At 46.7% G+C, this 12,081-nt stretch overlaps 1 protein-coding gene across 2 annotated transcripts in view; it reads left to right on the top strand.

Moving 5' to 3' along the window:
• The window catches only part of SH3RF1 (SH3 domain containing ring finger 1), a 132,344-nt gene that overhangs the window by 67,291 nt on the left and 52,972 nt on the right, over positions 1–12,081 (top strand). For both annotated transcript variants that reach the window (XM_075931132.2, XM_075931134.2), the window contains exon 4: positions 4,690–4,785. In XM_075931132.2, coding sequence (XP_075787247.1) covers positions 4,690–4,785 — 96 coding nt within the window. The remainder of the gene's footprint in view (positions 1–4,689; positions 4,786–12,081) is intronic.

Below are 12,081 nucleotides of genomic sequence, written 5' to 3' on the forward strand. Positions count from 1 at the left end.
GAGGCTGGGGCACCAGAGGACTGAGGTGTCTCAGTTGGGGCCACATCAGTGAGCATTTGGGGGGCTTGGAGGAGTTTTTTTGCTTCTCACTTGTGTGGTCTCCAACTGATTTTTTTGTGGGTCAGTGACCCCCGACCCAAAAAAAGGTTCCCCGCCCCTGCAGTAAATAAATAAAACATTGAATCCTTTTGTGTTGGACATAATATTTTACTTAGTTTATCAAACTTCATTTTAAATAAACATGAGAAATTTAAAATGCTTAATCTCTTTCATAATTTAAATTAAACCATTCTCCCTAGCTGCAGCTGGTTCAGAAAATAAGGTCACTGTACTCAGCTTGCCCTTGCCTCCCCTCCCCATTCCTTCCCCCGGCACACAGATCTGTGAATAAGTTATATCTCTGTAAATTAAATCTAATTCAGAAAGATTGCCGACCCCTGCACTAAAAGGTAAGATCTACATCTTATTTTATTTATTAATGAAGTTGCTGCAAGTAGGACTATTATTGACTTCAAAAAGTATCACCGGTACTTGGACCTGTACATAGAGGCGAATAAGTCAAATCTCAGCACTCCATCTCTGAAAGGTTGCCGACCCCCTGTAATAAGGTGACCGGTAACAGCCAACATGGATTTGTAAAGAACAAATCATGTCAAACCAATCTGACAGCTTTCTTTGATAGGATAACAAGCCTTGTGGAAAAGGGAGAAGCAGTGGATGTGGTATACTTAGTCTTTAGTAAAGCATTTTATATTGTCTCACATGAACTTCTTGTCACTAAACTAGGGAAATACTACCTGGATGGGGCTACTATAAAGTGGGCTCATAACTGGTTGGATAACTGTTCTCAGAGAGCAGTTATTAATGGTTCACAGTCATAGTGGAAGGGCATAACAAGTGGGGTTCTGCAGGGGTCTGTTCGAGATCTTCATCAATTATTTAGATGATGTCATAGAGAGTACGCTTATTAAGTTTGCAGATGATACGAAGCTGGGAGGGATTGCAAGTGCTTTGGAAGGATAGGGTCATAATTCAATGTGATCTGGACAAACTAGAGAAATGGTCTAAGGCAGGGGTTCCCAAGCTTTTTGATTCGGGGACGAGTAAATCCATTCATGAGCTTTTGGAGGATTGGTAACATGCATTTGCATATTTACATATTTATTAAGTAAATGATGAACATTCAAATAAGTTGTTTCTGGTTTTCCCAAAGCCCCCAGTGCCACCTTTAACATTTTTGATACGGTCACCCACAGTATTCTTGCCAGCAAGTTAAGGGAATATGGATGGGATAAATGGACAGTAAGATGGATAGAAAGCTGGCTAGACCAGGGTTTCCCAAACTTTTTACTTTAGTTGGAACCTGTTTTTTTTAGTACTGTTTTTTGCAGCCCAAAAATATAAACGCATATTAAAAAAAAGAATTAGAAATTAATAAATGTTCAGTGTTTCACCCGGCTGCATACTCTGCCCGGCTTGGGGAATCCAGTGCCACGTAGGCACTCCCGGAGGTGGGAGCAGGAACAGATTAGGGGCAGGATATCTGGCTAGGAGGAAGGGTGCAAGGAGGGGTAGGGTTGCCAGGTGTCTGGTTTTGTATCGGACAGTCCGGTATTTGAGGGTTCTGTCGAGGAAACATATTGAAAAAATACCAGACGTATAAAATGTCTGGTATTTTCTAATTAGGCAAGTTTTATTATTATATCAGTCTGTAGCTGCAAACTGCCTGGCTAGTAGATGTGCTTATGCTGCGTGAATGTGTCTACCAGCCAGGCAGTTCTCAACTACTTGAGGGAGGGTTTGGGGAGGCGGCAAAATGGAATTCCTGGGGCCAGACTCACTCATGTGCCTGGGTCTGCATGTGCCCAGGTCAATCCCGCTTCCTGCTGGCCAATTCGCTCCCCCCCCCCCCCGCCTGCTTCTCCTACCGATCTCCCCCATCCAGCCCTGCTGCCCCTGTCCAGCCCTGCTTCTGGCAGCTGGTTTCCCCCTGCTCCCCACCGATCTCCCCCAGCCAGCCCCTCCCGACGACCCCCCCCGACCAACCCCGCTCCCCTCACCCCCTCCCAGCCAGCCGATTCTCCCCCGCTACTCCTCCTGATCTTCCCTGGCTAGCCCTGCTGCCCCCATCCAGTCCTGCTTCCGGAGGTTGGTTCTCTCATCCTCCTCCTCCCGATCTCCCCCGGCCAGCTCCCCACCCCATCCCCATCCCCCATACAGCCCTGCTTCTGCCGGCCACCCTCCTGGCCTCCCCTCTCCCTCCCCCCCAATCTCTGCCAGACAGCCCCGCTGCCCCCAACTCTGCTTCCTGGCAGCCAGTTTCCCCCCCACACACACCTCCTCCCAGGTCACCCCACTGCCCTCCCAGCAGCCATGCTGAGGCCTGATATTTCTTTCCCACGGGCTGGTATCGGGCCGCGGCACATAGTTTCAGAAACGCTGGTCTAAGGTAAATAGGATGAAGTTTAATAAGGACAAATGTAAAGTGCTCCACTTAGGAAAGAACAATCAATTTCACACGTACAGAATGGGAAGTGACTGTCTAGGAAGGAATATTTCAGAAAGGAATCTATGGGTTATAGTTGACCACCAGCTAAATATGAGTCAACAGTGTGACACAGTTGCAAAAAAAGCAAACATGATTCTGGCATGCAAACAGGATTCAAGGAGTGTTTTGAGCAAGATACAGGAAGTCATTCTTCCTCTCTACTCTGCACTGATTAGGCTTCAGTTGGAGTATTGCATCCAGTTCTGGGTACCACATCTCAAGAAAGATGTAGAGAAATTGGAGAGGGTCTAGAGAAGAGCAACAAACATGATTAAAGGTCTAGGAAAGATGACCTATTTGAGAAGACTGGAAGATTTGGGTTTGTTTAGTTTGGAAGAGAAAAGACTGAGAGAAGACATGATAGCAGCTTTCAAATACCTAAAAGGGTGTTACAAAGAGGAGGGAGAAAAATTTTTCTCTTTGGTCTCTGATGATAGGACAAGAAGCAGTGGGCTTAAATTGCAACAAGGGAGGTTTAGATTGGACATTTGGAAAAACTTCCTGTCAGGGTGATTAAACACTGTAATAAATTGCCAAAGGAATCTGGAGATATTTAAGAGCAGGTTGGATAGACATCTATCAAGAATGATTTAGACGGTACTTAGTCCTGCAGAGAGGGCAGGGGACTCAACTTGATGATCTCTTGAGATCCCTTCCAGTTCTATGATTCTATGATTTAGGAAAAGTCAGTTCCTTTTGTTCCTATTTGAGTTATTTTTCTGTCTAAGAAGGCATGAAATTATGTGAGGTTTTTAATAGGAATATTAGGATTATGAAGAGTTCTTTTAAAAACACACTTAACCATAGCTTGGGGCTGTTGTTTCAGTTGCGTACAGCTTTTAGTATGTTAACTTTGCCAGACAGCTTAAAAGAATGTTACAAGATCAGACATGTGAACTAGTTAGATGTCTTTACATCCCTCAGCTATTAAAAATGGGAAGGGCATCTGAAATTATAAAAGCAAGAGGCCTTAAATATTTAGTTCTCCATTTTATGAGATGGGTGCAAGTACATGTGAACAGAAAATGGCTTTTACTGAACAAAATGTTAGTGTTCCTAGGGATATAATCAGTACTAGTTATTATATTGCACTACAGCATTGATTTTTAAGCATTATGTGTGATTTGCAAATTGTGTGTCATCAATTTTATATCAATGCAAGTGTTTCCTAGCATTTCTGAGTCTTTCAATTACATTTGGGGTGGACAAGATAGCCACCAGATCCAGCCCAGCCTGCTTTGGGGTAAGCACCTCCCAACCAAAGTCTGCCTCTCGCATCCCTGCTCCTCCCGCACCCCAGCTTCCTCCCCCAAGCCACCTTCCAAACCCTCTGCACCCTCCCTGACACTAGTCACAACTCCCTCACCGACCATGCACCCCATCCTACAATCTTCCCCCAGGCCAGAATCCTCTTCTGCATCCCCACTCCCTCCCTGATCCTATACTCCCATCTCCTAACCCAGGTCACAATTCCCTCCTTCATCCAAACTCCCTCTCAGACCTCACACCATCTCCTGCACTCCAGTCCCTTATCCCGTGTGCCCTTCTGCACCCAACCTCCATCCTAGACTCTGCATCTCCTCCACAGAAATATGCAGTGCTTGACCACTTTCCAAAACCTTGGAATGGCCCCCCCAACCAAAAATTATTGCCCACCCCTGAATTAAGTGTTAATTTTGTTTGTAGGGCATATAAACGTAATAAGCAAATATCTTCTTTGCAACCACGCTTAAAACTAAAATTTTGTATTAGAACTGATAAGTTTTATAATGTTCTTACATGAATAGAAAAGCAACAGCTGAGAATAGAGTACAACAAGCTAGCTTTTAAGTAAGAAGAGTTTGAGATTCAATTCAGGGATTGATCAAATACATTAGAGTTGGCAAAACAGGCAGTCTGTGACTTAAAAGAAGCCCAAATATTTGACTGAGATGGGTTCTTGGGCTACTGTACAGGATTTGACCAAGATGAGGAAGCTCTACTAGAAATGTGAATTCCAAAATTGCAAGTTCATTGTGAAGCTCCAGCTATGAAATTCTTCTTCATGAACCCCTTTGTTTGATGATGATTGTATTATTGAGATAAATCAAATGAATAGCTTAATTAGAGCTTGGAATAATAATTACTACATGTTTGTACAGGATGATGTGCTGACTGTGATTCGCCGAGTAGATGAAAACTGGGCTGAAGGAATGCTGGCTGACAAGATAGGGATATTTCCCATTTCTTATGTGGAGGTGAGTAAAGTTATGCCATCGTATAACAGGCCTTAAAAGAGAAGTAGTTATTTCTATGTATTTAGTGTTTTGCTAAAACATATTAATATAGTACATGTACACAAGTAAACTAAGTAACCTCTAATTTGCTGATGCAATGAATATGCATCCTCACCCTTTCCTCTCCGTACTCTTTCTTGCTTTTGTGCGTTATATCACATTTAATAGTACATTGTAAGCCCTGTGAGGCAGGGATTTTTGCCTCCTTGTGTGTCCTGGGAGGCACTTGCTCCTTCCCAGCCAACACCTGCTCATAAAATAGAAACAAGGAATGAATACAATACAATAAACTTCCTTTTCTCCCTAACGCTCACCACACCAAAGTAGATGAGTACCATTGTAGGTCTACAAACTGTTGTGGACTACAAAAGGGAGTGAATTTCAAAGTTGAAGACTCTTTCTGTAAAACAGAGTGAAATCTCTTTCAGACTAGATAGCTAATAACCTGAGTGTTTCTCATTGTAAATGCAGTGCGTTTAAATTTTGACAGAGGTGGTTTATTTGGTGTATAGGCTCAAACCAGTCAGGACTTCATAGGGCATAGCCAAAACCTGAAATTCTACCCAAATATGAATGTGCAACCAATGAAGACTATGGAGTACTAGTATAATAATTATTGTTTGTATTACAGAAGTTCCTGGAGATCTCAACTGACATTAAATGCCCCAATTGTGCTAACTCTAGCACATACACATGGTAAAATATACTCCTTCCTATGAAGACCTTGCAGTCTACATATACAGGATGGGAGAAAAGAAATGTTATTTTCATATTACAGTTGTGGAAATGAGAGAAGTCAAGTGATTTGCCCAAGTTCACAGAAGAAGTCTGTGACTCAGCTGGGAATTGGGCCCAAGTTACTGCTTCATATACTCTCTATAGTATTCACCACTGTAGTATCTGAGCAGTCCATACTTTCAATACCCTACAAGTACTACCTCCATTTTACAGAGAGGGAAATGGGTTAAGTAATTATCATAAAGTTACACACAGTGTGGCATAACTACATAATCTTAGCTCCCAGTCCAATGCCTTAATCATAAGAAACTCCGACTATGTTTCTATAAAAAGTAGAATCATTCATTCTACATTATTTTAAATTCTGAATTCGCTTGAACCTCTGTATGTTGGGTGTCCCTAATCCAGGTACACCTATGGTATGTAGGAGTAATCAGCTCTTTGATGATCAAGATGCTAAAGGAGCACTCGAAGATGATTGCAGAGAAGCTAAATGAATTTTTTGCCTCAGTCTTCGTGTCTGAGGATATTGGAGAGATTCCCAAACCTGAGCCATTCTTTTTAGGTGACAAATCTGAGGAATTGTCACACATTGAGGTATCATTAGAGGAGGTTTTGAAACAAATTGATAAACTTACCAGTAACACGTCACCGGGACCAGAAGGCACTCATCAAGAGTTCTGAAAGAACTCAAATGTGAAATCATGGAACTGTTAACTGTGGTTTCTAACCTATCCTTTAAATCATCTTCTATACCTAATGACTGGAAGATAGTGAACGTTAGGCCAATATTTTAAAAGGGCTCTAGCGGTGATCCTTGCAATTACGGACTGGTATGTCTAATATCAGTACCAGTCAAATTAGTTGAAACGATAGTAAAGAATAAAATTGTCAGACATATAGATTAACATAATTTGTTGAGGGAAAGTCAACATAGTTTCTGTGAAGGGAAATCGTACCTTACTAATATACTAGAGTTCTGTGAGGGGGGTCAACAAATATGTGGACGAGAGGGATCCAGTGTATATAGTATACTTAGATTTCCAGAAAGCTTTTGACAAGGTCTCTCACCAAAGGCTCTTAAGTAAAGCAAATTGTCATGGAATAAGAGGGAAGGTCCTTTCATGGACTGATAACTGGTTAAAAGACAGAAAGCAAAGGGTAAGAATAAATAGTATATTTTCAGAGTGGAGAGAGGTAACTAGTGGGGTCCCTCAAGGGTCTGTCCTGGGACCAATCCTATTCAACTTATTAATAAATGATCTAGAGCAGGGCTACTCAACACATGGCCCATGGGCCGTATGTGGCCTGCAGCCCGTTTATTTGCGGCCCACGGTGCAATTTGGGTTTATGCAGGGCTCAACACACGACCTGCAGGTGGGAGCCAAAACAAAAAAAGTAGTCACTATAATGGTATGCTGATATGCGTTTTAGTAGTTCAATTTCTGGACTGTCATTGCTCATTAAAAGTGCTGTTGTGTTGGTGAAAATTAGGTAAATATTGCATTTTATTAATATCAGCAGAATTGACTTAAATGGGGCCTATGTGTTGTGTAGTCTTACCTTAACCTTTGTATTCATGCCCATCAGTGTGAAAGAAGCTATTTGCATATATATTTGCAACCACACTTAAGTGATGGCCCTTGGCATGTGGTGTGAGTACATTGTGGCCTCAGAAGCTTCCAAAGTTGAGTAGCCCTGATCTAGAGAAAAGGGTAAACAGTGAAGTGATAAAATTTGCAGATCATACCAAACATCTCAAGATACTTAAAATCACAGCAGACTGTGAAGAGCTTCAAAAAGATCTCACCAAACTAAGTGGTTGGGCAACAAAATAGCGAATGAAATTGAATGATGATAAATGTAAAGTAATGCACAATGGAAAAAATAATCCCAACTAGGGATGTTAAGGACTAGTCGATCCCTTCCCCCCACCTCCCACCCCCCGGCTTCCTCTATCAGATAGAGGCAGCAAAGGGGGGGAAAGAAAGGATACTTCAAAGGGACAGCGCTGCACAGCTGAGCCAGGGATCAGCTGTGTGGATGCCCCTTTGAAACACCTCACCGTTTCAAAGCAGCATCACCACATAGCTGAGCCCAGGATCAGCTGTGTGGCTGTTGCCGTGCGTGGAGCCCGGGGTCAGTTTGGGGCTCCCCAGCTGAACCTGGGCTCCAGTGCAGCATTTCTACAGAGCCCAGGATAAGCTGGGAAGTCCCCAGTTGATCCGAGGTTTTGGGGAAATGCTGCATGGAACCACAGTCAGTTGGGATGATCCCAACTGATCCCAGGTTCCGCTGACGAGTCTCCCAACTGGCCCCAGACTCCATGGTATGCTGCCACTTTGAAATGAACAAGAGCCCCTGCTGGGAACTCTTGTACATTTCAAAGCTGGCGTGTAGCATGCAGCCCCTAGTCAGTGGGACTTCCTGCTGGCTCTGGGGTGCACCTGGAGTTGTACATTTCAAAGGAGAAATGCGGAAGTGCCTATTGACTAGTCGAGTAGTCAATGGAAATTCCATCAACTACGCGACTAGTAAAATAACTGATAGTTAACATTCCTAATCTCAACTATACATACTATATGGTGGGGATTAATTTAGCTACAGCCATTCGAGAGAGATCTTGGAGCCTCCTGCCATTCTTTACTGCTGCCCGGAGTGACAGGTAGGTACTGGTCCACAAGGGGAGCCAGTTTAAAAACCAACTCCCCTCGCAAACTGGCTGCCTGTTGCCCCGTGCTGCTGCCTCTGATACAGAAGCAGCAGCATGGGGTGGCAGCAGCCCGTCAGGTCTCAGTTCCCAGACCTGGTGCAAGCTGGACTTCCTGGCCACCTAGCTCCTAATACACTTTAAATGCAGAACTGCAGCAGGGGTAGGTTTCTAAAAAAAAATTTACTTGCGTGGGGGGGCAGGGAATGCATGTAGTCTGTAGCATTAACTGATATGCTTCTGTGTATCGGTTAATCAATTAATCATCCATACTATTACATCCCTAATTTGAATGCTTGAATTCGTCCCAACATTTGCTTTTGATGTGTTCTCAGGCTTTTCTTCTAACATCTGAACTGTATTAACCTGATCTAATTAGGACATCCATCTGTCTTATTCAAGATTGAACCACAAGCTTGGGCAAGGTGGGGGGTGTCTTCTATAACACCAGCAAACTTCTACCATCTCACGCAGATTAGCCCATGACTAAGTGTTTCTGATGGGCATTAGCATGTGGTATTTGCTGTTCCTGGATGTCAACCTCTGACCATCCCAAAGCTAATTGTTACATGTTTGCACTCACCACCCTTGTGCCCCCTGCTGGTTTTTTCTGGAATTAGCTCTTGCAGTTCGGGAGGTCCTCCTCTTTCCGGTGTGTCACCTGCCATTACCTGCTTCTCCCCAAATCTGCATCACAGCACTCTGTCAGGACCCATGTCCTTGTGGACCATGGTACCTCCTTTCCCTGGGTATTGCCCAGCTGCATTGCCCATGTTCTTGGTTCCTCCCCTCCCAGGGAATCAGTTACCACTAAGCGCCTCTTACCTCAATAACCACTGCTGTTTGTCATCTAACCCCTTCCCTCAGGGGCAAACTGCAGTCTAAAGTGGCCACCTCTCATGAGAAGGGAGGTGTGGACATTCTTCCTCTTCTTTCCTGGGCTGCTTCTATGCACCCCTAGTATCTCCTCAGGCTGGGAATTCACCAGGCCAGAGCTCCCCAGGTCCTACTGCCCTTCCCCAGCATTGCTTTGTCCAAGGTAACCTTGCCTCAGGCAGCTCAGTTCATCTCTCTCCAAAGCTGGAGCAAGAGTGACTTCTTTCTGGGAAGCCATCTTTTTATTCAGCCCCACTGGGTTCTGACTTTTTACTGATTGGTTCCTGGGATAGGTCCTTTCCCAGAGCTGTTTTAACCCTTTCCGCTCCAGTATGAGGCAACCATCCCGTCACACTAACTTACATAAATGAGAACTTTTCTTTTCCAGAGGGTTTTCCTCTCATAATTAAATTATTTGTCCTTTGTATTAGCAGTTCTTTAGCCTTGCCCTCTTTTAAACATGTTGTCTCTTGTGGTTTTGTAGTATTTGTTTTATGATTATTTAATTTTCTTATATTTTAACTGTTGCACAGAATCCTATGTGGAAAGCTGTTACCTTCACCTTGAATTATCGTTTTTCTTGGATTATATAACCATTCTTATCACATAAAGTGATAACCCTAACCCTTCACGCCATGGCTCATGAAGCCATACACTGGCCATCTGGATTCCAGCAGGGACCTGTTTAATGCCCACCTAAACCGAGCCAGGATCCAGGTGGAGTGCACCTTTGGCTGCCTCAAGGGACATTTCCGGTGCCTCCTCGCCTGCCTGGATGTATGGGGAGCACAACATCCCTGGCAGCATTTTGCATCCTCCACAGTGTTGTGGAGCGGAAAGGGGAGGCCTTCCTCCCAGGGTGGGGGGTAGATGCTGGCCACGGGGGCCATGTGTTGGAGCAGCCCCAGACAGCTGTCATCTGCTAGGCCCATCAGTTGGGGGTGCGCATCCAGGAGGCCCTGAAGGAGAGGTTCTCTTAAGGATCCCAATAACTCTCCCCAGAGCCTCCCAGCTAGGGGCCTCTGGCTTGTGGCCCTATCCCTTCCCCACCACAGCCCCTCCCTTTGCCCTTTCCCTGACTTCCCAATGAACACACCTGTTTGGTTTAACAAAACATGCACTCTGTATGTATTAAACATTGGGAAAACATGGGCGGAGGAGTGGGTTCAGAACTGGAAGGGGGATGGGGGTGGCTCGAGGTGCCCCCTCGGGTGCGGGAACCTCATCAGGGTTGTGAGGGTCCAGGGAGCACAGGAGGTTGGACAGGAGGGGCGGCTGGAGTGGGGTCAGGGAAGGCAGGGTGTGGGGCTGTAGGCATCACCTGGGAAGGGAGCAACGGCATCACCTGACGGGAGTGGGGGGGGCGGGCAGGAGGGTGGAAGCCAGGAGCAGCAGTCTCAGGCGAGTGCACCACCAGGTGCGACATGACGCCACACATGGTGTCACAGTGCTCCATGAGTTGGTCCCATCCCATGCGTTCTTCCACCACTTCAGGTTGGCTCAGACCTTGTGCACCAGGGTCTGGTGAATGTGCCTGAGGACATTGATGTGCTGGCGCATTAAGTCCTCCTGCACCCTGGTGCACCTTTGGGTCCCCCGGGCTCTGGCAGGTGGCAGCAGTGGTGTGTGGCTCGGCCCTCAATCCCGGCTGGTCCAGCTGTGGATAACACAGAAGAGGAAGAGGCAGTCAGTCATCCCTGCAGACATGTCCCTGTGGCCATGTTCTTCACTGTGAGCAGCGACCAACAGCCCAGAGGAGGGGAATGTCCCGGGTGCAAGGCCATGTGTGGCCTGCACAGCAGGCCCTGTCTCACACAGGGGCCCTGACGTGCCTAGAGGACCATGCTGCCTGCTTCCCCCTTCTCTTCCCCCCCCCCCCCCCCCAGCCCACGGACAAGTAGCCAAGGGAAGTGTCTGGGCACAGTGGGATCCCCTCATGGGCAGCAGAGGAGCTGGGAGCAGCCTGGATCTCCCTGGGGTCCGCACACATAGGTGCGGGTCGCTGGGTTGTGTGTGGGAGTGGCTGCTGCCTCACATGTGCAGGCATGCCTGTGTGCTGTGTGCAGCACTTCTCGGTCTGTGTGCGGTCATGTCTGCACCCTTGTGGCTAACCTGCTTCCAGTTGGAGCACTCTCCTCCCCTCCCCTCCCCCATGACAGGACATGTGTGGCCTCCCCTGAGTTGGGGAGCAGGATCCCTGGTATGTGCAGAGGCTGCCTGCTGTGTCAACGTGCCACACACTAACGCAGCACATGGTTGCATGTGCAAGGATTGCAGCATGACATCCAGCCTGACCATCCCAAGTGTCACTCGTCCCCTGTCCCCTGTGTCCCTGCCTCATCCACCCTGTCTGTGTGAGAAAGTGAGACCACTCATTTGAAGATCCCTCCCAGGCATCTGAGGAATCTTGGGAGACATCCTGGCTCACAGGCACCTGCTCCAAGGAGAGGGGGTCATGGTGCCTGTCCCCTCCTCCTACTCCTACTTCAGCACGGCTGGCTGGCCCTGGCCCTCCCGCTTCTCCTCCGGGGCGACCTCTGGCCGGACAACTACAGGGGTCTTGACCCTGAAGTCCATGAGGATGTGGTTTAGCTCTTGGTAAGTAGCGGCATGTGTGAGGTTCTGCCAGAGAGCGGGATCTGGCCTCAGTGGCGCAGACATATCCCAGGTGGAATTCTTTCATTTTGCTCTGGATCTGTTGCATGGCCCGGACTGGGTGTCCCTGCTCTGCCAGGGAGGTGGCCATCCAGGCATAAAAGTCTGCATTCCTATGTTCGGCCTATGGATCTTGCAGAGGAGGGACTCTATCTCTGGACCTCTTTGTCCCCCTAGGATCCCTCCTATTGCTCCCTTGCAGGGCCAGGGGGTTACGGTGGGCTTGAGGCTAGGCCCTCGGTGTCCTGGTCTGTGGCAGGGAGAGCCGTGTGGTGACC

The sequence above is a fragment of the Pelodiscus sinensis genome, chromosome 4 (assembly GCF_052426305.1).
Source record: "Pelodiscus sinensis isolate ZL-2025 chromosome 4, ASM5242630v1, whole genome shotgun sequence".
Classification (NCBI taxonomy): domain Eukaryota; kingdom Metazoa; phylum Chordata; order Testudines; family Trionychidae; genus Pelodiscus; species Pelodiscus sinensis.